The following is a 27,110-nucleotide window of genomic DNA, read 5'->3' as shown; positions in this document are numbered from 1 at the left end:
GCTTCTGTTTAAAAGCTTCTTTAAACACTTGGGCACCTGCATTCTTAAACATGTGTTACAAGCAGCTTTGGTGGAAGCATAAAAGGTTTTGATCTCCTGAGCACAACCACTCCTACATTCAAGTTATATTTTTCCTTCAAGAGGCCTGAGATTCCATATTCAAGTGGGCAGCTGCACATAAGGCAGCTTTCATCACTCAAAGTTCTTCCCCTAGAACAAGCTTAAGAAGCAGCTACTGCACATTGTAAACAGATATTAATGGATACTACAGCAGAGAGGGCACTCTACTGTTCTCCAAGCTCAGAAATTCCAAATTAAGTTCCTACTTCTTCTATCATCTCATTCCATCAAAAAAGGTCAAAGTTAAAATATGCACCAAGTGTAGAGGGTTACTTCAACCTTCACCCTCACAAAGGACTTTGACCATCCCATTGTGCATTTTTGACTAGTAACAGCAAACACCCTCACTACCAGTAGGTTCACCTTTCTCTTCAAGTGGGATGGAGTTATTTCAAGCTACTGAAAGCTCATTACAGCACAGATAATTGCCCAGCGGACTGAAGACAATTTCAGCAGATATCTAGCTCTAACACACTGCTCCCAGGGCTTCTCTCCCTGTCCTGTTCTGCAGTAGACACCAGCCCAGAAGAACAGGCTCAAGTTCTGATTCTAGGTAATACAGTCTGACTAAGAACACAAATTTGGCAGGTAAAGATAGTGCTAAACTTGATCACATTCCCCTGATTTCTATGCATTTCAGAAACTCAAGTTTCTTCCTTGAGTGAGAGTAACCTTCCATTATTGCAGCAGCACTCCTAACTTTCTCTGAAGAGGGTTAGCAAAGAAACTGCTTACTTTTAATCTTATATCTAACCAATTGTCAGGGCTGTTAGGCAAAGATTAGTAAAAAATATAAAATTGCTTATTGCTACCCTGCCTCCAGAGCACCGGTCTCTTTCCATCTCCAAGACAGCACTAGCTACAAGATTTTTTAGTTGCTGGAAAGTCTTACTTTGGAGTGTTAAGGAACAGAAAGTGAGTTATGGGAAAGTGTAATTTTACCAAATAGACGGACAAGCACTTGAATACTCAATAGGGGACACACCACGGCAGCTGAGGCAGCGTCGGGAGCTGCGGCTGCTGCTTGCAGGGTTGCCAGGAGCCCCTGGAAGCGGCTCCGCCCATCTCCACGGCAGCCCTGGCCCTTGGCAGGAACTGCCTTCATCCATTCTTTACTAGATGGGAATAAATCCCTCTGCTGCAACAATGTTACCTCTGGGTGCCGGTCCGGTTTCGCCCGCGGGTTTTCCTGCTGTGGGGAGCCTTTTAAGGACTGCAGGATTTCCTCCCAGAGTTATTTTGCAGGAAGTAACTTCACCTAAGACAGCCTATGGGTAACATGGCAAAGGCAGGGTCAGAAAACGGCCATATTAAAACGCAGGAGGAGATTGTACGTATCCAGTTCAGCAAGCATTCAGCAGGGAAGTTTTACTCCCAACACATTAATCACTGGACTTGTGTGCAACTGTGCCTTAAAGTGGATTTGCCTTCAAGAACAACTCGGGAAATAAGGACAACAGAGGAGTGCAGCAAGATACAGGAAGGCAGAGTAGACATCATGAAAAAAAAAAATTCAGGCACACATGGTTCAAAAATACATGGTTACATTTGCTAAAATTAACACCTAAAGAATAAAAAAGTAATCAATATTCCAGTTAAATTTCTATGGCAAACCATTCATTCACTAAAGCCTTTGAGGGTCACTGGGGCTTGGAACCAGACATAGTCCTCCCAAGCAGGTGCTGTGTGCTGTGGAGGTGAGGCACTGACGTGGAGGTCTCCATCACAGGACAGCCTAACAGTCAGCTTCCTCCCTCGGCTCGGCACTTGGTAGTTGAGCCTGGGCCGGAACCACTCAACACCACAGTCACGGTGGCCCTGGACCAGGACAAGAGTGCCTGTCACAGGGAGAGCCTTAAGTTCACTGAAGACATCAGCAACAAACAGGCGGTGAAAGAGCTGGCGAACGCAGGGCGCGGTCTGGAGGCTCTCTTCAGCCGAGCCCTCACAGAACCCCTCCAAATTCAGCTCATAGAGCTCCTTGGGGTTCATGACGTTGCCTCCAAGTAGGAAAAGAACTCGAGGAACCAGCGTCAGACTAAACATGACTTCCAGATGCTGGAACAATCCCTCCAGCTCCGTCAGCAACTGCTGGCACTTTCTGCTTGCCAAGCCCAGGGAACGTGGTTTCTCAATTCCATCTCCACCCTCGAAAATAAAAATTCACATTAACACACTTAGTTATGAACATGTATTATACTCTGCAGAAAGCATGGCCCATCCCAGAGTGTCAAGGAACCAGCAGCTTGTGCTCATTTTGAGAGCTAGAGGTACCCACATGGGGAAGACGCACATCTACTCCCCACATCAGGAGATGCAAGAGGAACACAAGAGCACAATCCATAGCTACTCAGTCAGAATCTGAATCTCGCTACTAATGAATTCCAATAGGAATTAGAAACTCATTTTTCAAAGATCAGCCACCTCTCTGAAATCACTTAACAGTACCTTTTTTGTTTGGTTCGTTTTTTTCCTCAGAGGTAACAAACAAAGCAGTAACACGCTTTGAACGGAAAGCAGGAAGCAATCAATTAAGAACAATTTGTCGACACCTTCAGCAGCCCGAATTTAAGGCTGCCTTTGCCTCGTTTTGAAAAGGTTACATTTAGGGATGCAACCCTAAATGCAATAAGCGCTTTACTTTAAAAGCGCCGACACGTCGCCGTGCGAGTCCCCGAGCGAGAACAGGAGCTCGCAAGCAAACCTCAAACGCCACGGCCTCCCTAATCCCCGGCCCAGGGGCCGCCCCCGAGCACGGGTCGGACCCCGCGGCCGCCGCGCCTCACCTGGGCCGCCCGCCGGCAGAAGTAGGCCAGCTGCTCGTAGGGCAGCGGGAGCTGGTTCCGCTGGTGCAGGACGTGCTTCAGGAGCTCGCACGCGAAGCGGTAGCCGCTGCCCCGGCACACAGCTCCCGGGAAGGCCACGGCCACGGCGGGGCTGCCCAGCACCCCCCTGTCCCCCCGAGGCCCCATGCCGCTGCCGCCGCGATCCAGCCCCGCCAGTGCCGGGAGCGAGGAACCGCGGGACGCACACCCCCCCAACGGCCGCCGCAGTTTAAATGCCGCCGCCGCCGCGCAGCCTCACGGGAGCGGCGCACGGGCCGCGCCGTGCGGTGGGCGGGGTGGGAGGCGGGGTCTCTGGGTAGCCCCGCTCCCCCGCCCGCTCCCGTCCCGGGGCCGCCCGGCTGAGGCCGTGCCGGGAGCTCTGGCTGCTTCCTGCAGGGCTGTCCGGGGAGGGCCGCAGGAAGCGGCTCCGCTGTCCCCCGCCCCGCTCCCGGCACCCCTGGCGGCTCCGCTGTCGTGCAGAGGAGCCGCCGCCGCGCTGCCGCGGGGAGGCGGAGGCGGGGAGCGTGCAGGGAGTGCCGTGTTTGGAAACATTGTGCCTAGCGCCCCATTGGGTGCCGCCTCCAGCATACGGGGAGTGGAGGGCGGGATGGCGAGAGGAGCCGCTCCGAGGCTGCTTTACCGCGGCCACCTGTGCGGAGCGCTACGGAGAGTGTCGGTTGTACACGAACAATGACCCAGAGTCGCTCTCCCCAGGGCATGCGGCGGGGAAAGGGAAGGCGCAGTGGTCTGGAACTGGAGACTGGGAATTGAGGGGATGCGGCGCACAGCTAGAGGTTCTTTTGCTGTTCCGGCCGCCCCCCCGGTTGGATCTTAATGTGTGCTTTGGGATCGCTCTGCGTCGGGCTGCTGCCTCTGCGTAGTCATGAGGTACCTCCAATGCCAAACAGCTTCGAAAGTGCCCCAGTTTCCCGAATCCAGAATGACTGATCCCTCGATGTCAATAACCAGGGAACCCGGGGCTGTGAGCTGCCAAAGGGATAACCCATGGGCGTCCGCAGATCCCGGCGAGCGGGGCCCGGAGAGCGGTGGCATCCTGCGCGTTGTCGGCCGCGGCCGACAGGCGGCGCCCTCTCCCTTGGACTCCAACTCCCATCAGCCCCCGCGGATGGAACCCCTGCGGGAACGATCTGGTTGCGCCGCGGGGCACGCCGGGAGATGTAGTTTCGAGCGAAAGGCGCGCGGAGCGTTCTCGGCGTCGTAGGCGGGCGGGACTCGCTTTCCCGGGGCGCCGCGCGGCGGTCGGTGACGCCGGGGCCGGAGCCGGGCCGGAGGGGCCGGGCGGGGAACGGAGCGGGCGCTGCAGGGGGCGGCGGGGCCGCGGTGTCCGCCATGGACTCGCGGGTGTCAGAGCTGTTCGGGGGCTGCTGTCGACCGGCGGGCGGCGGGGCAAGCGCAGCCCTGCGCGGACGCGGGGGGGCCGCGCCTGGCGGCGGCGGCGGCTCGAAGACGAAGAAGAAGAACGGGCGGAGCCGCGGAGGGAAGGCCAACAACCCCCCGTACCTGCCGCCCGAGGTGAGCTCCGGCGGCCGCCGCGTCCCGTCAGCCGCGGAGGGAGGGAGACCAGGCCCGGGGGCGGGGGGCGCTGCCGCTGAGGGGCGGGAGGGGCCGGAGCTCGGTGCCCCCCGGAGCGGGTCGGTGCCACGGCCGGACCCCGCAGGTTGGTGGCGGCTCTGGCTGCAGGTGCCGGCGGTGCTGGTGCGGGGCCGTGCCGGGGTCGGGCTGACAGCAGCCCTAGGAGCTGTCCTGCAGCCCCGGTGTGCCCGTCTGTCCCGGGCTCTCCTCCGGGCCGTGCCCGCGTCCCTGGTGCCAGCGAGGTCCCTGCGGGCTCCATCGGAGCCTGTCCGTGAGTCGTATCGCATTGCCTGGCGTCTGTCTGTGGGCGCTTTGCCGCCTGCCATCGAAATAGCTTCGAAAATAAAGCTTTGCTTGCCTCGTAGTTACAAACATCCCGTTTGCATGCCTCCCTCCCCGAGAGACGATCTGGTGGATCTGAGTGGATCTGGTGGATCTGAGCCCCTTCCCAGCTGCCAGACGGGTTGCGGTGATTCCCTTCCCAGCTAATCTGACAGCTAGCTCCTTCCATAGGGCTGCAGGTGCCGTGGACAGAGGGTGAGGCACCTGTCTCTTGCAGCAGGAAGAATGACATCGGTAGTACCGCGGATGTGTGCTCAGCTGGGGCAGTTGTCACCGCTCTCATAGAACTGTCACTGTGGGCAGAATGACGTTGGCTCAGACTCAATTGCTTGGCCCCTGTCAGTGAACTTTCTGTAAAATATATGATAGCCTGTGCTGGGAGGGAGCTATTCCTCCACAAGGCAGGCCTGGGACTCTTGGGAAGATGTGAAAACAGCGCTTTGCTACTGTCAGATCTTCTCCACGGGCAGGACTGTGCCCTGCAGCCGCAGTTTCGTTCTTGTTCCTTTCAGCTGGAGGCTGGAGAGTCCCCTGGGGTTTCAACTCAGCTTCCTGTTTCTGGCTACCCTGTGAAGTGTGTGCCCCAGCAAGTCGAGGCTTGTTGCTTTTCTAGTCTCAAGTGCCTTGGAGAAGACCCACTCCCTTATTTAGATGACAGTGCAGTAGGTGAATGGGTTTTGCTTAGAACTGGAAAGCTGGTAGATGGCAAGAGAGGAAAACCTGCTAAAAGTGCCTTTTTCTCACAGCACAGCTCTGCTGCCAGAACTGAGCTGACAGTTGAGAACTTCTGTTGGCCTTTTGCCACTGTAAGCACCGCTGTGGTTAAGAGCTGAGCTGCAAGGCAAGGAGAGGGCTGTTGCCTCTCCTGACATGCAAATAGGTATCCAGAGGAAAAGGAAGTGCTTACTGTTGCCAGCCCCATTTAGTCTGACAGAGTATGTGGCTGCCTGCAGGCTCCAGCCCTTTCTTAGTGATCCTTATACTGAATCACTGGGAAGAATTACTTAAATATTGTATGTCTAATTGTAAAATTAGACATTCTCTTTGATAAGCTGGAGCCTGTTTTGGTTGAATTGAGCTTGATGAGTACCCAGACCTTTCTGTTACAACCCCACCTGGCCTTCCCTGAAAAAGTACTTCTGAGCATATTGTGTACACACAGTCCCAACTAGGTCTGGTTCTCCAGAACTCTGGCCAGTGACTAGCTGGCAGATGAGTCATTACCTCACTTCTTTATGTCTGTAGTCCTTCCTTGTACAGAGAAGATACATAAATATGAAGAAGGAAGTCAGTGAAAAACTGATTAAGTGAGGGAGAGTATCATTGAGCAGGAGAGGAAGCAGAAGCTTTTGTTCACAGGCCCCTGTTTCTGTGCACATTCGATGGATGGAAGCTGCTGGATAGGGTGGGAGTGGGATGCTGTGGGTGGCATTTTGTGGGTCATGGATGGGTGAGGGGGGAGACTTTAAATCATATGCTGGCCTGTACCTTTTTGAAACTGGAACTCTCTCTCTCTCTCTGTGACTGTTAGGCAGGCCCTATTCTTTACTGTCCAGAAAATAATTCCCCCCTGGATCGTATTACCTTTGTGCCCCACTCTAGTTTTGTCCTTTGGTGTTCATGATGTGGGATACAAACAAACAAACCATAAGGAAAGTTCTAGTTGAGTGTAGGAAATAATGGCAGAAGGCTGGGACCTAACACAGTCTCTTTCTGCCACTTTCCCTCTCATTGAAATCTTCAGCACCAGTTTCAGAATATATGGGCAGCTGGTGCCTGTAGAAGTCTCTGTGGGCACAGCATCTAACTCTTCTGTCTTGTTTCATTCTCTGACCAGGCAGAAGATGGAAACATCGAGTACAAGGTGAGTCTTTTGTGGTTGCAGAAGGAGGTCTTCCTCCCAGAGGGTTATTTTGCAGTGAGTAACTTCACCAAAGACAGCCTGTGGGTAACATGGCCAAGGAAAGGACAGAAAAGTGGACACTGCAGTAAGGAACTACCATTCATCTTCTGTGTCTTTGTGCCAAGCACTACCCAGTCTGCTGAGCTGGAAAAGCTTGATCTCAGTACTGATTTTTAGGAATCTCTTCTAGTATGTGATGCCTACTGTATTTTTCTTGAGAGAGAGATGCAGATATCCCTGAAAATGATTTGCCACTTTCTTGTGGCTCTCTGGCATTTGCACTTATTGGTTCCTGGATCACAGATTGGTCCCAGAGTGCTGTCTTTAACCCTGCAGCAGGCAAGGTACAGATCCCTTTGTCAGGATGAGGGAAAGTTTTTCTACCTTATATTTGTACCTTTGTGAACCCCCTTTTCACTTGTCCCACGGCTTCTGTTCAGACACTGATACAGGCTGTGCTTTCTAGGGGTGGGTCAGAGTTGGGAACATTGCTTCACAGAACTGGGCAATGGGATTGCCTCTGCATCCAGGCTGTGACTAGAACTGCCCCTCTGTTAAACAGCTGAAGCTGGTGAACCCCTCTCAGTACCGCTTTGAGCACCTGGTGACGCAGATGAAGTGGCGGCTGCAGGAGGGCCGAGGGGAGGCCGTCTATCAGATCGGCGTGGAGGACAACGGGCTGCTGGTGGGCCTCTCGGAGGAGGAGATGCGCGCCTCACTCAAGACGCTGCGCCGCATGGCAGAGAAGTACGTGCTCCCTTTGTCTGCAGGGCCACCAGCGGGACTGCCTGCAGTCCCCTGAGCAGCTGGCAGCTCCCTCCTACAAAGCCCTGTATGACTGACATTCCTTCAGTCCTGAGGCTCTGGAAGCATGAGGAAAGTTATAGGGCTTTTGTCTGGAAGCTTGAGGCTCCTTCCCTGCTATCCCCAGCCTTCATCCCCTTTGCTTTGTCAGCTGTTATCATAGAGGTGTGAGAACTGTCAAGTACAAATGTGTGATGCTGTTCACAGGGGGTCTCAGGCTGAGGGAAGAGACGAGGATTTGACTTTATGTTTCAGAAGGCTTGATTTATTATTTTATTATATATATTACATTAAAACTGTACTAAAAGAATAGAAGAAAAGATTTCATCAGAAGGCTAGCTAAGAATAGAATAAGACAAAATGATAACAAAAGCTTCTGTCTCAGACAGAGTCTGAGCTAGCTGACTGTGATTGGCCATTAATCAAAAACAACAAACATGGGCCAATCAAAAATCCACCTGTTGCATTCCATAGCAGCATATAATCAATGCTGACATTTTGTTCTTGAAGCCTCTCAGCTTTTCAAGAGGAAAAATCCTAAAGAAAGGATTTTTCATAAAAGACGTCTGCGACACAAATGTGTCTCACTCCTTCCTTTTGTCTTTGTGGCAGGGTTGGGGCTGACATTACGGTGCTGCGGGAGAGGGAGGTCGATTACGACAGCGATGTTCCAAGGAAGATAACGGAGGTGCTTGTCCGAAAGGTGCCTGACAACCAGCAGGTAGGGACCTCTGGTTTTTTCTCCTGCTGGAGACCTAGAGGCTTTGTGTGAGCAGCTTCCTATTTGGGATGGGAGCCCAAACCCTGGAGGCACTTTGTCATAGCTTGGCCCATAGCAGATGCTTTAAAGGGCTGCCAGAGGGAGGCTTGATGATAACGCTTCTTATCTCCAAGACTGTGATTGAGGCAGATGTCAGTCCAGGAGATTGCCTGGATCAGAAATGAAAAATTATTTAGCTTCTATAGCAGTGGTTCTGATGCAGACCTGTGTGCAAAAAAGGAAGAATTTAGAGGTCTGCTGCAACGAATAGCCTCTTTTGTGATATCAAAGCTTGATATATCACATCTCAACTCTAGAGTGTGTCACGACTGCTGGCAGTGATTTGCTGGGAGCAGGAGCAGAATCTGAGCAAGATTAAACTGCACATTGTCCCTGATGTAGCTCTCTGAGCTGCATCTCCACTGCCCAGTAGTGCTTGTGCACTCAGCACACCAGTGGTTAAGTGTAATGATTTCTTTGTTCTTTTTCCTGTAGTTCCTAGACCTTCGAGTAGCTGTGCTAGGGAATGTGGACTCAGGGAAGTCAACACTGTTGGGTGTCCTAACGCAAGGAGAGCTGGACAATGGGCGGGGCAGAGCACGCCTCAACCTCTTCCGGCATCTCCATGAAATCCAGTCAGGAAGAACATCGAGCATCAGCTTTGAGATCCTCGGCTTCAACAGCAAAGGAGAGGTAAGAGAGAGCAGGTTGCTGAACTCAGAAAGCTGGAGGAGAGCAGGATTAGCCTCCTGTTAGAACTGTGAGTGGGACAGGAAGGAAGAGAGGTGGCACATTTCTCTGTCCCTCAAGCTGAACCTGAGTGTTGGTTGTATGTTTGCAGCAGACACTGTTTCTTGTATCCGTGGTGGATGATCTCTACTTAGTAATTCTGACATCAAAGTGGATAGATAAGGGTTTTCTTTACGTGCCTGCTGGGGCTGCCTCTCTCACAAGCTCCTTATCCCTTAGGTGGTAAATTACAGTGACTCCCGGACAGCAGAAGAGATCTGTGAGAGTTCTTCCAAAATGATCACTTTCATTGACCTGGCTGGCCACCACAAGTATCTGAAAACAACCATCTTTGGCCTCACCAGCTACTGCCCAGATTTTGCCATGCTGGTGGTTAGTGCCAACACTGGCATTGGTGAGTGTTGCCCTGCCTGCATGGATTGAGTGCAACCTGTGAAGAGGAATGGAGAATGGGGGGAATGGGTCCGTGTCAGCTGTGAATGGCTTTCAGAAAAGTTTATTCATTTGTAAGCTTCTACTGATACCTTGTAAGTCAGTGTCTATGAGTGCCTGGGAGGGGAGTAAATCTGGGATCCTCTTACTGGCTGTAGACCACATTAAACTGTACCCTGGACTGACAGGATTTGTTTAAGATTTGGGGCAGTGTTTCTCAGAAAAGATAACAGCTTTGAAATATTCTTAGGGGTGCTGGATCCCAAAGTCTTGTAAAAAGGCATCTGGAGTTCTCCCACATCTATCTCTGACATTCTTGTAACTGTTCTCTGGCAAATTTTAGTCAAAGAATGAAAACTGCTGCGTCTTTCTGAAGCAGACAGATCAGTCACAAAATTTCTTGGTGGTTTTTATTTTTCTGGACTGATGTTTAGTTTTGTTTAAAAGAATAAGTGTGCTTTTTCAATGCATGATGAACTAAGCAGTTACAGTGGAATCTCTAGACTGGGCTCATGGGATAGCCAGGAGACACAGCTATCAGCATAAGTTCCAGTGGTGACTGCTGCTGCACCTACATCTCACTTGTCTCCTGCAGCGGGCACAACACGAGAGCACTTGGGCTTGGCCATGGCCCTCAAGGTCCCCTTCTTCATTGTCATCAGCAAAGTCGACTTGTGTTCAAAAGCCACCGTGGAACGGACTGTGAAGCAGCTGGAACGAATCCTGAAGCAGCCAGGCTGCAACAAGCTCCCCCTGCTTGTGAATTCAGATGACGATGCAGTTACAGCAGCACAACAGTTTGCACAATCTCCCAAGTAAGGGACTATTCCTTTCTTCTGTTGGGAGCAGGCAATTCAGGCTGGGCTGCCATGCGCAGCTGGGGAGGGGTGAACACAGGGGAGGTGACTACATCTTGAACATCTCTGCTCCTTGTCAGGTTTCCTACCTTTGCATTCTCTAAGAAGGCATTTTCCCCTCCCAAACTTTTTTCTGGGCTCTGGGAGCAAAGGCTGCATTAGAGTTACTTCTTCCTGAGAAAAGTGTGTGCTGACAAGGGATTGGTGCCTCAACCAAACACTGAGGCAGGGGTTACTGTGGAGTCGTATCTAGCCTTCCTGCTTTAGCCACTTTCTGGTACAGTATCCATCTTCCTGTGGGTCTCAGTAGATTCAGAATCCCAGAAACTTTCTGGAACTGTGCTGTGGCCTTCTGCTTATTTCTGTCTACTTGTGTCTGACAGCATCACCCCAATCTTCACACTGTCCAGTGTTTCTGGAGAGAACCTGGATCTCTTGAAAGTCTTCCTCAACATCCTCCCTCCACTGACCAACAGTAAAGAGCAGGAAGAATTAATGCAGCAACATACAGAATTTCAGGTGGGTAAGGGTTGTTTGTTTCATGCTCTGATGCTGAACTCATTGCTGTGCCATGGGAGAGACGTTTGGGGAATTTGGATACCAGAGGTAGAGATGTGGTGAACTCCTGGACTATTGAGAGACGTTAAAAAAAGGACTTGGTCCTTGATAAAAGCCTGATGGGCTGAATCTGTTGTAACCATGAGATGTCTGTCTCAGGATACAATCATTTCTCTGGTTGCTATTTAAAAGGAAGAGCTTTGTTCCTCTACTTGGAGGGTAAGTGGGAGCTGGTGAAGCTCTGAGACAGTGTCTGATGACCAGCAGAGAGATCACCTCCTTTCACCCAAGGGGCAGGCTCTTTGTCCTCATTTTGGAGTGGTATTTCATAGCTGTCTGTCTGAAGAGCTTATTCTTGTTGCCTTGCTGCAGGTTGATGAAATTTATACAGTGCCAGAGGTGGGGACTGTTGTGGGAGGAACTCTGTCAAGGTAAGTGAGCCTAGGCAGATATGTGTGGATGTGAATGGTTGCTGGAGTTACAAGTGACAAGGTTAGAGTCACCTGCTGCAGAAGTGGAAGCTGTGTGAGGCTCAGTCCTGACTGCTGCCACTGACTCAAGTGAGAGTGGAGCCCTACAGGGTGTTGGGAAGTGACATGAGCAGACCATTGGTCATGTGGTGGCAAGCAAACAGTCTGCTCTAAAGTTGCTGGATTAGGAATGTGTCCTGAAGCACACTGAAAGAAGGCATGCTGGAATCTAGTTGGCAGAGGTTAGGCATGATCCCAAGGAGTTGCTTTCTTCCTTCCTCAGGTGGGGGGAGGAAATGTAAAAGGTAGATCCTCTGATTCCAGCAGGGGTTAACTGCACACTACCTCATGAAAAGGCAGCTCTCCCTCCATGTTTGGGAGCAATCAGAGCAGTCTGGCCATCAGCACGCCCACACTGAAGGAGTGTCATCTGAGGTCTCTCCACAGAAAGAAAGCAGTGTGACAGAGCACTGGGGTGCAGTGGTCCCTGTCTGTACCTGGGATTTTTAAGAATCACACTGCTGCTGTAAGAAATCCTGATTCTCAGCAGCTTTGTCTCCCTGTTGGTTGGTCCAGAGTAAGAGTGCAAAGACTTGGCCCTGGGGAATTCGTTCAGGTTGATCTTGGAGGGTGAAATGTCTTTGTCTCCTGATTAACTGTGTCCTGCTCTTCTACCTGGGCAGTGGGATCTGCCGAGAAGGGGAGAACTTGGTGGTTGGTCCCACTGACGATGGGAAGTTCCTTCGGCTGAAGGTGTGCAGCATCCAGCGGAACCGCTCTGCCTGCCGCGTGCTGCGCGCCGGGCAGGCAGCCACGCTGGCCCTCGGACCCTTCGACCGCTCCCTGCTGCGCAAGGTTAGTCCTACTCCTGCACTGAGCAGGGCTGGAGACTTCCCTAGGCTTCCCCCATTGCTAGGGTGGGAATGAAGTACAAATGTTTGCAGGAAACTTGCTGGAAGGGGAGGAAATGGCCAGGTTACAAATTACAGTGAGTACAAGGCTGAGAACAGGATGTAAGCCCAAGTCACAGAGTGGAGGTAAATTTGTGGTTTTGGGGGCTGTTCAGAAGCAAGGGGACTGGCCCTGACTGGTCTGAGCCTTGGGTTTTTCTGCAGGGCATGGTGATGGTGAGCCCAGAAATGAACCCCACCATCTGCTCAGTGTTTGAAGCCGAGATCGTGCTGTTATTCCATGCCACAACTTTTCGGAAGGGGTTTCAGGTGACGGTGCACGTGGGGAATGTGCGACAGACAGCTATTGTAGAGAAGATCCATGGAAAGGTAGGCCATGGGAAGAAAGGGGAGGAAGATGGACCTCCCTGTGGGGTTTGTTTGGTTTGTTAAGATTCCACTACACTCTCTAGTAAAGCTGGGGTCTGCTGCTATTTTGAGTAGCTGTGTCCCTTCCTAGAGCAGACTCTATCCCTTTATCCTGCCTATTTGGTTGCTTTTCCTCCAGACATGTTAAAGATGAGAGGTGAACTCTATTCTTCAGGGCTTGTGTATTCCTGTCTCTTCTTATGTGTACAGTAACGGGAAGGGCTCAAGCCTTGCAGTCTGAAGAAGGCTGCTCATTTGCCTCATCTTCTTACCACCCACATGTACCTCTGCCTGCATGCATCAGCTTGGGAGATGGGTCTAAGCTCTCCCATTTTTCTTTTCAGGACAAGCTGCGGACAGGAGAGAAGGCAGTTGTGTGTTTCAGGTTCATCAAGCATCCTGAATACTTGAAGATTGGAGCCAAACTACTTTTTCGTGAAGGAGTCACCAAAGGCATTGGGCATGTCACTAACCTCCAAGCCATCACCACCAAAGAAAACAGCCTGGAGGAGTCCCTGGGGCCTGGACAGCTGAGCTTCTGACTACCAGTAGGTCAGAGAAATCTCCACTCACCAGCACCTGGGGAGAAGGCTGGAAGCTCCTGTGGCTTTCTGAGCAATGCCTGGAGCTGCTGCTGTCCCGTTCTAGTGTGGATGTCCCTCCTCTGCACCGTGAGATGGAGCATGAGAGAATTTCTTCCATTCAGTGCCGTACGTGGGACAAGTTAAGCATGTTCTCCACATCGCCTGCAGCTTTCATTTGGAACAGACTCCTTCAGAATAGATCAGAGGTACCTGCAGACCTGGGCAAGCAAGTATTGGCTTTGTTTACTGTTTGAAAATTGCTGGTTGGGAGGCGCAGCAACCTTGAAGACAAGCAGTGAAGGGATGTTTTTCCATCTCTGACACAGGGTCTGGTCCCATTTTTGCTGTCTGAGCACTGAGTTGATAACAGCGTTCTCTCAAATCATCCTTCAGTACATCCTTCTGGGCAGGGGATGGAACAGACCATGCCACCCACACCAGGGCTTGGCTGAACCTCTCAGAATGTGTTCAGGACACTTTTTAACTGTTTGAATCTTGGTTGGCTTTAATCTGCTATGTGTCCATTTGTGCATTGGTTTTGCGTTACTCCAATCTGAGTGTCTTACTGTTGGACAGATGTCCTGTTCCCCACTCACATGTACACGTTTCTTCAGTATTCCTCTTTATGACTTCCAGGAAGCTGTGGCTGCTCTGAGTGGCACAGCCTCCTGACATAGCATCATGAAGACAGAGTTTGTACTTGGATCTGTTCCTTGCAGCAGCTGGACAGGAGGCCATACTGTGGAGCAGAGCAGGGCCCAGGCCTGTGCTGGTGTGAGCAGGTTGTTTCCATGGATGTTCACCTGAAGGTGCCATCTGCACATTGGTAGCAGTGGTTTGCAGTGGGCTCCCTGGTGTGGCTGTTCCCAGCCCACCTTGTTCCTCACATGCTTGCCTTAATGTGTGAGGAGGACAGGCTGCATTACCTACACAAAACCAGGTAACTTCTCTTTTGACAGTGGCGTGGGTTTTATTTCTCTTGGAGCAAGAATTCCTTTCTTTCCATTGCCACCAGTGTTTGTTGTCAGAGGGAAGCTGATGTTGCCAGCAAGGACTTTGTATGTAGAGTGGAGCACTCTGGATGTAGAGTGGAGCACAGGTCTCCCACTCTGTCTTGCAGCTCTGCTGTGCAGCCTGGAGGGTGCAGCAGGGTCTGTAAAGCTGTACATAGGCTTTTGGTTTTATTGTTGACTGTTAGACCAAATGTGTCTGCTGTGAGCAAAAGGCCTTCAGCAAGCCATGCTGGTTGGTGTGGTGGCCTGCTAGCCCTGACTGAAGAGAAGGCTGAGGGCCTGTGACAGCACTTGGACACCCAAGTGGCGCTTGTGCCATGCTGAGAGCAGTTCTGCTGCTGGGCCGCTGGCACAGGCGCAGCTGTGCGGGGCCGTCGTGGGGCAGGAAGGTGGGAGCTGCACCCTGCCAGCAGCGTGCTGGGGTGGGGGGAAGCCTAGCAAGTGTGGCATAAAGGAAGGCAGCTTAATAGTTGCAGGAGTGACCTGTCCCTTGGAGGGAGCACCGATCCAGCTGAAAACTGCTGCATCCCCAGCAGAGAGAAAGGAGTTGCTGGCTCAGGGTCACTGCTCAAGCAGGATCCCTTTTTTCCCATTCTGGCAGTGGGCTGGGTATTCCAATGACACAGTCTTTTCACCAATGCCTGCAAGGACAGGCCCCAGCTGCCAGCAGGCTCTTCCCTTTGGTGCTAGTGTCACAAAGAGAGTTGGCTGGGGATGGGGGACTCCAGCTCTTTGTACTCTTCTGCACTGGTGTTTTCTGCCCCAAAGGGGGGTGCTGTGACCTTTCCTGAAACAGCTGATGGCTGGTCTCACCTCATCCCTGCCATCTGTGGCATGACTGTTCTTGGTGCCATGCTCTTCATAATTGCTGTTTTGTTGTCTTGAATTTTTCTAATGCTGGGGATTGTCCCTGTTCTCCAAGCATCTATATAAATGTACAGAATAAAAATGTTTTATTGAGCTTGCTGGCTGAGTTGTACAATGAGTGAGGGTGGAGCTGGGCTCTTACCCTGCTGCCCTTGGAGCTGGGTCACAGTTGGAGCTGGCTACCCTTCACCCATTCCTGAGCTTCCTGCGTTCAGCCCTATAAATACCGTGCCTGGTGTGGAAAGAATGCACGCGCTGCTGTTTACAACCCCGCGCTCCCTCCCGCCTTATCTGAGTAAGCCTGGGTGTGCAGCCCGAGGTGACAGCAGCCACGTCACCCTGAGCACAGCACTTTGGGCTGCTGTGGGCGGGACTCTGGGCTGTGGCAAGCCTCCTCACAGTCACAAATTCCCCCAGAGCCTAATTAAAGAGACGCTTTCTAGGGCACACATCTAACCGGTGATTTGTTTCTAGAATAGCTTCGACATTATCAAGAGGTTCGTGACTGCCTTGCCTTCATAAGGACAGGTTGTTCCCTTGGGACAAGTAGAGGTAAAAAGGTTTCCCTGTGGAGATGACTTGTGACCAAAAGGATCTGCCTCTTCTACACTTGTTTTTGTGTCAGATAGTGGCATCTGCAGAGTCCAGTCCTGCCAGACACTTAGGAAATGAGATGTGCCTATGTCACAGGAGACGAGACGATCCTGCCAGACTGGTTCTCTTCACGTGAGGACTTGGGGAAATTTGTCACTTCGCAATGTTAGGACTGTCATTAGTGGGAGTGACTTCATAATTCCTTCCTCTACTTATTACCAGAGCTGCACACACCAGAATGAGTTTCTTGTTCTTGAAATTTCATGACTGTGATGCCAAATATTAGACTCCACTGACAGTAGTGTAGCAGCATCCCAGCACAGGCTGGCTGCTGGAAGGAGAGATCAGCTCAGCAGCTGCATTTAGGATGATGCCGTTCAGAAAACAGTACATAGATACACAGCTGCAGTTTGCATCATTATCTGCTGCCTGAAAGGCTCTCTCCCCCCCTGCCCAAGGAAGGGAAGCCCGCAGCTGATGAAACTCCCTGAAATTCGATTCCTAACCCCACCCAGAGCTGCCTTGACGTGGCACATTCTTCCACCCCCGCCCAAAGAGCCACGTTCAAATTACTGGCAGCAGAGCTTCTGGCGGGCTCCAGGCAGCTCACAGTATAGCAGAGCTGAGCCCTGCCAGGCAGCTGAGAGCACTTCTCTTGCCCTGGAGCCAGTCTCACCCTCTCAGTGCCTGCTCATAACCCTCCATGATACTCTGCTTTGTTGGCTGTTGTAATCTCTGGAGCTCTGGAGTGGCCATTGCACTGTGGCCTGTGTCTCAAGGAGCTGAACAAGTCATTTGGCAGAGCCCAGTCAGAACAGGTACCAGTCAGCAAGTTGTGTCTAGTATCTCTCAGAGTCTGGGAAGGAGGAAAAATATGATTATGCAGTCTACACCAACCAAAAGCTTTCACAGTGTTCTTTGTGACTCTTGACATGTTTTCTCTCCCTTCTAGCGAGGGCTCTAACAGTAGACTGTTTATGTGTCAATAGCAATTGTTATGAATTAGTGTAGAGTTCTCAAAGAGGCCACCAAAAGGCGTGCCTCTGCAGCTACTGCTTCCTTAAATCTTTTATGACAGTAGTAGTCTTCCTTGTGTACTCCTGAGCTGCTGATAAGCACAATGCAATACAATGCTACACAGAGGGAATCATTAAGGCATTTATAAAATAAATCCTGGGGTGTGGGAAGGAAGGAATAAAAATCACCGTCTTCCAGGTGGAGGGGAGAAGGAACAACTGGGCTAAGCTACCACATATAAATTACACAGTAAAGACAAGGCCTGCAACTGCAGCCAGAGTAGAACCACGAGTTGAAGGTTTTATACACAGTGATTAGACAGGGGTTCAAGCCAAGGCTTAGCTGGAGATTCCTGGGATAAGCTGCTGCACTTACAGTAGCTGCTTTTATAGGAGGAACAGAATTACTGAGCAGTGATGGCATGCAAATACCTATGGCAAGAGGTGTAGGTGACAGTACTGTGCAGCTTCTAGTAGCACCAGGCAGGCAGAGGCAGGCTTAGCTGCCACCAGCTAAACAGGCTACATCTACACAATTCATGAGTTCCAGTTCCTCTTAGACTTGGGATGAAAATAATTTACTAGACTTTTTGGCATTAAAACCTGACAGGCAGTATAAAAAAGCACCGATATTTAAAATACTGATTAAAAGCACCGATTCTTTAAAAATACTGATTATTTAAAAATACTGATTATTTAAAAACACCCAGTGTGGCTGAGAGTTAAGGAGGTAAGGGCTTAAAGAAAAAATCTAAAGTTCTTGTCACACTTTCTTTGGGTCGTTTTGTACTAGATCCTGCTGGAGTCTTGGGCTTGTTCTTTGCCTTAGCAGGAGATCTGGAAGCCACAGCCTTTGCATTGGGAGCTGCTTCTGGAGCCATGGGAGGGCTGGGCTCCAGGAAAGAGCTTTGCAGCTCCAGTGCAAAGTGGTAGTCCATGTGCTCAGGGAACTCCCACACCAGCACCAGCTGGCCACACTTCTCACAGCGCTGCTGGTCCCCTGGAGAGGCAGGAGGCAGCAGGGCGAGCTCAGGAGAGGGTGGCAAATTCTGCTCATTTCCGTCCACAGCTGGCTGGAATTTCAGAAGGGTCCTGGAGCTGGGTGGAGTTGAGGGTGTTTGTGTGGCATCCAATGGCAACTTCTCCCGGCGAAGCCTCTTGTACAGAGAAGTAGGGCTGGCATCGCCGGGATCCTGCTTCACAGGGGACTCCAGGTCACTCTGTACAGAGGCAAGTCCAACAGGCAAGCCAACAGCAGCTCTCTCCTGGTGCTCTGGGGAGCTGGGCACAGCTGGCTCTGCAGTGGCAGCAGTGGGCAGGCTGGGTGCTGCCACTGCCTGTGCCAGCTGCCTCTCTGCTGCCTTCTGGAAGAAGGACTCAATAGCACTAGCTGGTTTCTGCCGAAGATCTTTGCTCGGGCTCCTAAAGAACTTGACCCCAGCCCTCCCACAGGACGTGGAGTTTTGGCTGGTGGTGGCAGTGCCATCAGGCTGGGCATCACCTGTCAGGAAGGTGGTAATGCCTGTAGAGAGGGTGACAGGCTCCGAGAACTTGCTTGCTGAGAGTTGCACTGAAATCAGCGGTGGAGACCTGCAAAGGACAGACCAACATCAGCTCAGACACCAGCCTGGAAAGCAAGAAAGCTTTTGAGGTAAGACTTCAAACAACACAAAACATTCACAGACAGGGGAACTGTAGTATCTGGCAAGGGCTGGGACAGATGTTTGCTCTGACAAAGTTAGTATTGCTACCTCCAGAACAGACACAGCAGGCTGTGCTGGGCAAAGCAGAACCCCTCTTTCCAAAGCAGCAATTCCCAAAGGAAGGGCATTGGAGCAGGAGCAGCCAACTGCCAGCCTGGACTTTCAGTCCACTACAGGCTGAAGCTGCTGTAAGATGAGAGCACGCTGAAGGAGCAGCAGCCTTGTCAGAGTTTAACAGACAGGACCTTCTTGCCTTCACTGCAGAGCAGAAGGAAGGAAGGAAGAAAATGCTGAAGGAGTTGTGCACTTTCATTTTTCTTCCTGCCCCAATGGCTTCCTCACAAAAACCTTTGTCCTTAGGGTAGGACAACAAGGCTTAGCTTATTTCTTTGGCCCAGCAGGGCTAGGACAGCCTCACTTCAGCTGGACAAACCCCAGCCAGTGGCAATCCTAACTCCAAGTACAGAAGTCATCTCTCACATCTCTCATCAGATGTGGGGCTCAGAAGAGGCCAGGCTGTCCTACTGCTAAAAGGTCTCTGCACTCTACTGTGAGGCTGCTGGAAATCACTTTTCCTGCCACTCAAATTAACTTGAGTTCCTTCCCAATAGGTCTCTGGCTCGTCCAGTACCTCCCACATCAGAATCTGACAGAGGTGACCCACATTGCCCCACACTCACCACGCTGCCTGGTGAGCCCCAGCCGCATTGCAGGTTTGGATGAGGGTGAAGGCGTCGTTGCACATTTTCTGTGCGTCATAGCGGGACAGGGCACACAGACGTGACACGCGGGTGTCCCCCTGCTGGCGGATCACCACCATCAGCTGCCGGGCCACGCGGTGGTTCTGCCGGGAGAGCAGAGCTGTGCTTCCAGCGACTCCTGCAGGAAAGCTCAGGAACAGCCGAGGGGACTGTTCCCAGCCTGGAGCCCTGCCCAGCCCCCCGTCCCCTGCCATCTCCCGAGGGTGCGGTGGGACGTGTCCTGCCCGGCCTGATTGCCAAGGGATGGGATACACAACCAGTGCTTGCACAGCTGTGCCACACAGGATGGGAAGCAGCTAGTCCTTGCTTTCCCTCAAAGGCAGTTCCACAGTTTTTTTGGCCCCACTGCAGTGCAAAAGTTGGTGGATTGCTCCCATCCTGGCCTGCAGCTTACTGTCCAGATAGGAGCACAGTGCTCCCTCTCACAGTCCACGGGCACTCCTGTGTCAGCAAAGGGCTTGCAAGGGAGCAGCAGTGCAGCAAAAAGTGCAGTGGCTTTCAGATCCCTGCATCCTAAAGCATGGGACAAGGACTGTTCTTAACCCTGCAGTGTTCCGGGGCAAAACCATCCTCCCTGGCCATGCTCCTGCACACCTCTCTTCTTGGGACACCTCAGCACACAGGCACACATCTAGGGGTGAGCAGATTCTTCCCCTCCCAATACCACCCTTAGCCTCCTGCAAACCACTCATGGTGCAAATGTGCCTCCCTGTGTCCCTGTGCCTCCCCTCCTTACCTGGCTCCTGTCCTTGTTCAGTCTGGACTCCAGCTCCAAAGCCAGCTGCAGGAGCCAGTGCTGCACCTGGACAAAGCAGGGGTAACAGACAGGTTGGGCCTCTGCTCACAGCAGTACCACAGAACAAGGGGAATGCTGGGGGGGATCAGACTGGAATGGACAGACTATTGTAAGGCCCCATATCTGTAGCAGACCTTGAGAAATCAGTCCAGCTGAGATTCAAGAATGCAGGGAAGAACATTTTAGATATCTAAAAGCCCTGCATTATTACTATGCCAAATAATATTATTACTTTGCCAAATAATCTACATTCCCTGTCCTGGATTTCTCTTTCCATCTTCCTACAGCTCAGTGGGAATTGCCCCCCACCCATTAGCTAAAGTGCATCCTGCCTCTTTCTTTAGGCTAGTTACCTTCCTTCTAGCAACCATGCTCTTGAAGCTTGGCACTGTGAATCACTTTTGAACAGCACAGGCCCAGTTTTGCTCATGGAAGTTACAACCAAGATGGACCTTTTTGTGCAGTAGTTTGTCAATGCATTTCTGTCAACAGGGACTTCCAGAGCTCAAACCACCTTCTCACACAGCCTCTAGTCTGAGTTTCAGGGCATAATTGTGCAGAAAAGCAGCAGTTTTGCAAGCTAGTCTGTTTTTAGTATTCTTATTTTCTCCAGTGTGAAAACCAAGTCTTATGCTAGATGTAGGCTTCTCCTACCGCCTTCTGTGTGGCCAGGGCTGACTTCCCAGGGAAATTCTTGCTGCAGCCAATAGACTGTGGCAGGTACCGGTTTTTGACAGGTTCCTCTTCAATTCCTCTGCACAAGTCATAGAGCCAAGATCTGAAAGCCACAGGGAAGGCATGAGGTTAAGGCAGCTACAGACAAGCAGGCATCACTGGGCAGCACGTCAGACTCCTGCTGAGTCCTGCTTTCAACTCAGTGCCAGCTGTCACTGTCTCACGTCCTCAACTCTACAGTCACAGCCACAGCTGAACAAGCACGATTCCTTCAGGCTACAACTGCCTGTCAGCACCACAACTCCACCTCTTCTCCTGAAGTGGCAACAGTTCACCAATCTGCAGGGGTGTCCAACCGCTGTTCCGGGCCCAGAAGTTGTGTTTCTGGCTCCAGCCTAGCCTTGTCATTTCCTCTACGATGAGACTGTCAAGACTGCCCTCTTTCCAGCCTGCAGAGAACCAGCCCTTTGACCCCATCCTTGGATGCTGTAGAGGAAGGCTGAGGCGCTGGCTGACAAGCAAAATATTATCCTGGGGAGGGTGCCTGGGAGCAGGCAAGACTGGAAACCTGCTGTGGGCCTGACAGATCAATGCTTTCCAAAGATATCACTGAAGTTTTACCTTCCAACCTTTCCTAATCACAGCAGAACAAGGTTCTGTGACTGAAAGGAAGTCTCAATTCCTGCCAAGAGCCAAGTTGTGGTGAGAGGTTCATCATTACCCGGTTTTGTCTCCAAAATGTGTCTGGAGCTCAGTCTCACTGAACTGTGTCAGCTCTCCGATGTACTCCACTCCCAGGATGTCTGTGATAGCAGTGCCAAGCTTGCCTCCCAGGTTACGGCTACGGCAGAGAAATACAGAAAAAACACAAATGAAGCATCATGTGGGCACTGTGACAAGTCTCACTGCAGCAGCTGTTCCTAGATAAGGACAACTACAAGCTGCTAGGAACTAGCAGGACAAAAGGAACACCTGGCACCTGGCTGTTCTGGTCACAGTAAAAGGACACATAGGAGTTGATGTAGGAACTGCTCCTTAGGTTCCCCAATTTTAGTGCTTCTCCCTCAGCTCCATCTGATCCCAAACCATGCTCTGAAGAATGCCTCACATACAGCTTCCTTCTTCCTACACAGACAGGATCCTTTCCCACACACATCCCTCTCCATTCCTTGCAAGACACAGAAAGCAGAGACCAGCAGTGCAGCTCTGGAGAGCAGGATAGGGATCCATTCCTCTGGAGCACTGTGCTGGTAACACTTCCTTACACTAGGAAAAGTACTTGTGCACAGTGTGGATGCTCAAAAGCAAACGACATCTGCTCTCTGTGAAGACAGCTGTCAGTGACACTGGGGAACAGCTATGGCCTCCTTGCTCACAGTTGCTTCTGGCTTACACCTATGCACCCCAGCAGACATCCTGAGCACAGCCTTACCCTGGGAAAGGATGCCCACAGGCTTTTGGACTGTGGTCCATTCACCAGCTGGGCTGTACTTCCCAAGCACACTCCCCCTGAACTGTCACTCACAGCCAGGAGAGATCACTGGCAGCATTCCCTGTGTTTGTTGGGAGCATTGCCAAGCAGTTGGTGTGGAGCTGAGAGCCTCTGCTGGCTGCTGTCAGCGAGCTCACACTGCTGTGCTGGGGAGGAGCAGCAGCAGCCCCCTGGTACTCACATGCTGCTGACGGGCAGCTGGCTGAAGAGCTGCGGCACAAAGCGTGCAGACACCAGCGTCTGCCGGTTGGGCTTGTTCAGCCCACAGGCCAGCTTAGCCAGGGTCTGCAACACAGAAAGGGGGAAACTCTGTTAGTATACACTGTGCACTAATGTGACTCCACCTAACAGCTTGTGCTGCATCACCTCTAAGAGCTGCCCCGGAATGGCTGCTAGGAAAATGTGCAGGGTGCACCCCTGCTTGCTCTTAGGCAGTATCCACCTCAGGATGTGACATGCACAAGCTGGGTACTCTGAAAGCAAAGCTGCTTCCAGGCTTTAGCTCTGTGAATTGCTGGACTCTTGCTCCAGGCAGATAAAGATCTTTCATCTGTTGTGGTTGCTATAGTTTTCCATCAGACAAGCATGCCAGAGCTTCCACAGCATGCCCATGGTCCTCCCCCAGGCTGTCTCTCACTATGCCTTTTTCCTTCATCTTCTGTGTTTGTCTTGGCTTTTTCTCAATGTCACTATTTTAATCTTCTCTCTGTGAGGTCTGCAACAGCACAGTGCTGCAAAAGGAAACCTTTAAAATGCAGAATTGCTAGCCTGGAAGGCATGTTCTCCTATACAGCTTCCTTGCCCACTCTAAGCTACCACAGGGTCAAAAATACACAGACCAGCTTGAAGTACATTTAGCTGGGTGTTTGAGGTTTTATTGAACAACTCTTAATAACTTTCTCTTTCAGTGCTTTGCCACACTTCCTGTAACTAAGCAAAATATCTTGCCTGCCTATTGAGCTATGACCTTTATTAACAGCCCATTTTACAGGCTTACATACACTTGAAATAATTTCTAGACAAAGTAGATCCCTTTTCAGATGCCCAATCACTGTTTTTCTTGTCTGGCTGGAGACTTCCAACTTTACCCACCTCATAAAGTGACGTGCTGCAAGCGAAACCAATCACTGAGACTTCATGGGGAGAAATCATTTACTTTTTCTGACACCTTCTGTAAACTGCACATGCTGAAACAGGATTTGGCATTTCTACAAGAACACTTATATTACTGACTCATCCTGCTGCTTGTCCACAACAACTCCAGGTTACTTCCTGACTTACTGTGACTCAGCCAAAATCCTGCTGGTTGCTTTTTTTCTATAAACCACAAAAACAGTCAATGAGCATAAGAGGAGCATAAGAAGTGCTGTTTGGTGATTTCAGACTGATTCTAAGCTTTTTCAAGCTCAGAATTTTCAACTCTAATTTCATCTCAGAACTTTGACAGCCCAGGCCCCGAGCCCCATCTGTGCAGCACCTGAATTCATACAGCTGTTCCCTCTCTGTAGGCTTCACTGAAAATACTGGCTCTTAGGAGACCCTGGACAGATCCCCCCAGGATTCCACTCTGAACATCCCAATTTGAGGGCACCTCACTGAGGAAAATCATTATGGGGAACAGTAAAGTTTTCTTCAGCTACATGCATGCATGCCCTTCAGACAACTTCAGCCATGTTGTCTGCTACCGTGTCATCACCGGGTTACTCAGCTCAGGGTGGGGTGTGTTAGAAAGTTTAAGGTTGACACCTCACATCTGTAGTCTCTCCTGCACATTTGGCCACTTATGTTATCAAGGAGGGCACATAAATAAATTAATTTGGCATAAGTGGTTTTTGAGAAAGCCATGCTGTTATCCTTCAGGTGCTTCCAAGTTTTTTGGTCTCATTCATCACCTGGGTTCCTGGTGCACTTTAACAAGGTACTTCATGGGGAAAAGCAGTGCCTTGGGAGAGTTTTCTGTAGAAAACACACAAGCATAAAGCAGATAATCTTCACCTTGAGTTTCAGGCAACAGTTGTTGTAGCCTGAGAATGGTTTTTACTGACACAAATTTCCAGCAACTCAGTGGCAGAAGAACACCAGACTGGGGCACTGAGGTGAGCTTTTCCTCTTTCTGGTGAGTCAGAGTTTACCCTGCTGGCCATGGGGATTTGGGTGATGCTCAGCCAGCTGCCCAGAGCAGCCACAGGAGCTCTTGGTGCATGACAGCAGCTGCAGAAACAAACGGACTTTGCTGACTTTGATGCTGTAGTTTACAGAGGGTTTCCTGCTGGGCGGAAGGTGGGCTGGTTTGCTGAGAGCACCTCGTTTGCTCTGCAGAAAAGGTTTGTACTCACCAATGTGAGCTGGCTGTGAAAGCACAGCAGTGTTCTGCACAGCCACAAGATGCTGTAGTGATCTCTGCACTGTGCTTGCTGCTACACATACACAGTTCTTCAGGGATAGCACAGTACATCACAATGTGCTTACTTTATCAAAAAAAAGAAGCTGGTATAGAAAATGGAAGCTGGGAGAAGCTGTTGGAAGTATCAGGGAAGTTCTGTTACTCTTGACTAAAGAAAGCAAAAAGGGAAATTGAACATAGCTTCCACTAGAAGTTTCTACACCAGTGATGTTCCTTAGCTAGCTCATTTCTGCCTCAGTCTCTGCTAGTTTCAGACTAAGCCAGTGCAGAACCAGTTCCAATCCCTGTGTACAGCTGGCAGTAGTACCAGCTGTTTCTGCAGCAGTCAATGAAATACATCTTCCTTGAACTCCAAAGCATCCATTTAGTCTTCATTTTCTTTTTTTTTTTTAAAGTCAGAGCTTGCCTTTATAAAGTCATTACTGTATAAATAAGCCCCTCTTCTGCAGAGCAAAAGGGATGTCTCAGCAAACCAGCCTGCATCTCACCCGGCAGGAAATCCTCTGTAGCTGCAGCATCAAAGTCCGTTTGTTTCTGCAGCTGCTGTCATGCACCAAGTGCTGCTGTGGCTGCTCTGGGCAGCTGGCTGAGCATCACCCAAATCCCCATGGCCAGCAGGGTAAACACTGACTCACCAAAAAGACAAAAAGCAACCCAGCTCACCTCAGTGCCCCAATCTGGAGTTCCTCTGCTGCTGAGTAACTGGGAATTTGTGTCAGTAAAACTGGCTACAGTGACTGTTGCCTGAAACTCAGGGTGAAGATTACCTGCTTTATGCTTCTGTTTTTTCTACAGAAAACACCTCCGGAGGACTTAAACCCCTTTTGTTCCTAGTGAGCTCACTCATTAGAGTGCCCCAGGAATCCAGGCAATAAATGAGAGGATTGCTGACTGCCTAGGCCACAGCTCTGGGGAAACAACTCCTCCCATTTCCACGTCTTATAATTTCTCTGAAGGTGTGATCACACATGGTTACATTCTCAACTTGGTTCATTTTCTGTACAGGAGACTTGTCAGTATAGGAGAGCATCTACAGCATGTTCTGATGCTGCAGCCCAGATGAAATCAGGCTAATGTGTTATGCATGTACCTTGTTGTGCGAGATGCCAGCTGAACACCTGAATCCGGTAGCTTCTTCCACTGCCACCCTAATTTCTTCCACAATTACTGCGCCCATGGTCAGCAGCAGGTCAGGACAGTCTGGGTTATCGAAAGACAGCGACGCCAGCCACTCGTCCAAACCACGCTGCCGCAGCTCCTCTAGAAAAGGGACACGAAAGGGATCTCAAGGGGACACGATATGGCACTTCTTGCTGAGCCCAGCAAAGGGACCCGCAGCAGCCACTCCCAGCCAGCAGCCGCAGGCTTCCGTAAACGCATTCCAGCCACAGGGAGGAGAACGGGCACATTAAAAGCCATTCACTGCGGAAAACGCAGGCCCCATTTACCACGCTCTCGACTGGGGGGAGTCAGAGCAGGCGGAGCGGGCCGTTCCCGGGGGGCGGGGGTCGGTGCGTACCCTTCCCGCGGGGATCAGCTCGGAGCGGGCCCTTCCCGCCGGGCTCGGGGCCGGGCTCTGCGGGCAGCCCCTGCACGAAGGTGCTGGGCAGCAGCGTGGCCGCCAGGGGGCGCCCGCGCAGCTCGCGCAGCCGGTGCCGCGCGCTGCCCGTCAGGTCCAGGTACGCCTCGTCGATGCTCGCGCGCTCGATGGCGGCGAAGCGCGACAGCACCTGCATCACCTCCGCGCTGGCCTCCCGGTACCTGCCGGGCGGCGGGCACGGGCTCAGCCGCCGCCCCGCGCCACCAGGGAGGCCCGCGCCGCCGCCACCCCCGGCCCCCGCTCTCACCGTGTGAGGTCCGCCTTGCCCCGCGCCTGCGGCACCCGGGCCAGCGCCAGCTCGGGGCACAGCGCCCGCGCCTCCGACGCCCACATGCCGCGGGACACGCCGAAGGCGCGCGCCTCGTAGCTCACCGCGATGATCCTGCCAAGACACGGAGGTGAAGCGCAGGGCGGGCCCGTCCCCGCGGGGAGCGGGGTGGGACGAGGAGCCGGGGTCGCCAAGGCGGCTCGCCTACCTACCCGCCGCCCTGCCACTCGGTGTACTGCACCACGGCGCAAGGGCGGCCGCGCAGCTGCGGATCGAGGCGCTGCTCCACCTGCATGAAGAAGCAGTCCATGTCTACCAGGGCCACCACGCGCTCCCGGCCCCGAGACATCCCGCCGCCGCCGACACCGGCTCCCGCCCGACTGCGTGAATGATTGAATAACCTCCTGCTCTGTGGGGCGCAGAGCCCCGCCTTGCCCCGCCGCTTTGCGGCACCCGTACTTCCCGCGTGGGGCACGCCGGGAGTGGTAGTTCTCCAGGGCGCGGCGGGGCGTGCGCGTGTCCCCGCCGCGACGGTGCGCGGCGCCCGCGTTCTCTCTGTGTCCCCGTGTCCCCCAAGGCGCATGCGCGGAGCTGCGTCCCGGCC

The 27,110-nt window shown here is 51.9% G+C and overlaps 3 protein-coding genes across 6 annotated transcripts; 1 reads left to right on the top strand and 2 right to left on the bottom strand.

The window, feature by feature from the left end:
- Positions 1-102: 102 nt before the first annotated feature.
- On the bottom strand, positions 103-4,240 carry MAD2L1BP (MAD2L1 binding protein). Its single transcript, XM_074537343.1, has 2 exons — positions 2,907-4,240; positions 103-2,268 (listed from the first exon to the last, which is right to left on the bottom strand). The coding sequence occupies exons 1-2, from the start codon at positions 3,090-3,092 to the stop codon at positions 1,738-1,740; spliced, it is 717 nt and encodes a 238-aa protein (XP_074393444.1). The 5' UTR covers positions 3,093-4,240; the 3' UTR covers positions 103-1,737.
- GTPBP2 (GTP binding protein 2) lies at positions 4,188-15,290 on the top strand. Its single transcript, XM_074537341.1, has 13 exons — positions 4,188-4,478; positions 6,718-6,744; positions 7,346-7,530; positions 8,200-8,308; positions 8,843-9,040; positions 9,317-9,491; positions 10,125-10,344; positions 10,770-10,905; positions 11,317-11,375; positions 12,098-12,269; positions 12,530-12,694; positions 13,078-13,285; positions 13,382-15,290. Exons 1-12 carry the CDS (start codon positions 4,296-4,298, stop codon positions 13,273-13,275), a joined length of 1,827 nt encoding a protein of 608 aa, XP_074393442.1. The 5' UTR covers positions 4,188-4,295; the 3' UTR covers positions 13,276-13,285; positions 13,382-15,290.
- Positions 13,178-27,097, bottom strand: POLH (DNA polymerase eta). 4 transcript variants are annotated; one of them, XM_014266654.3, is made up of 11 exons: positions 26,908-27,097; positions 26,715-26,795; positions 26,486-26,620; positions 26,158-26,399; positions 25,729-25,898; positions 22,416-22,519; positions 21,464-21,583; positions 20,722-20,845; positions 20,008-20,073; positions 19,191-19,354; positions 13,178-18,397 (listed from the first exon to the last, which is right to left on the bottom strand). In XM_014266654.3, exons 1-11 carry the CDS (start codon positions 27,087-27,089, stop codon positions 17,530-17,532), a joined length of 2,256 nt encoding a protein of 751 aa, XP_014122129.2. In that variant the 5' UTR covers positions 27,090-27,097; the 3' UTR covers positions 13,178-17,529. The 4 variants fall into 4 exon arrangements, with proteins under 4 accessions (XP_014122129.2, XP_074393436.1, XP_005486553.3 ...); XM_074537335.1 differs by having other exon boundaries at positions 26,719-26,795; positions 26,908-26,959; XM_005486496.4 differs by having other exon boundaries at positions 26,719-26,986.
- Positions 27,098-27,110: the final 13 nt, after the last annotated feature.

The sequence above is a fragment of the Zonotrichia albicollis genome, chromosome 3 (assembly GCF_047830755.1).
Source record: "Zonotrichia albicollis isolate bZonAlb1 chromosome 3, bZonAlb1.hap1, whole genome shotgun sequence".
In the NCBI taxonomy this organism is placed as follows: Eukaryota; Metazoa; Chordata; class Aves; order Passeriformes; family Passerellidae; genus Zonotrichia; species Zonotrichia albicollis.
This window is presented reverse-complemented; position numbering and strand designations above follow the sequence as displayed.

Bases quoted from the DNA above. Each gene is read 5' to 3' on its own strand.
- MAD2L1BP (XM_074537343.1), bottom strand. From the start codon at position 3,092: ATGGGGCCTCGGGGGGACAGGGGGGTGCTGGGCAGCCCCGCCGTGGCC. The intron at 2,269-2,906 runs GTGAGGCGCGGC...TTTATTTTCGAG, and splicing joins TCTGCCGGCGGGCGGCCCAG to GGTGGAGATGGAATTGAGAA.
- GTPBP2 (XM_074537341.1), top strand. From the start codon at position 4,296: ATGGACTCGCGGGTGTCAGAGCTGTTCGGGGGCTGCTGTCGACCGGCG. The intron at 10,345-10,769 runs GTAAGGGACTAT...TGTGTCTGACAG, and splicing joins CAGTTTGCACAATCTCCCAA to CATCACCCCAATCTTCACAC. The intron at 11,376-12,097 runs GTAAGTGAGCCT...CTACCTGGGCAG, and splicing joins GTGGGAGGAACTCTGTCAAG to TGGGATCTGCCGAGAAGGGG.
- POLH (XM_014266654.3), bottom strand. From the start codon at position 27,089: ATGCGCCTTGGGGGACACGGGGACACAGAGAGAACGCGGGCGCCGCGC. The intron at 26,400-26,485 runs GTGAGAGCGGGG...GCCGCCCGGCAG, and splicing joins GGCAAGGCGGACCTCACACG to GTACCGGGAGGCCAGCGCGG. The intron at 22,520-25,728 runs GTACATGCATAA...TCTGTGTTGCAG, and splicing joins CTGGCATCTCGCACAACAAG to ACCCTGGCTAAGCTGGCCTG.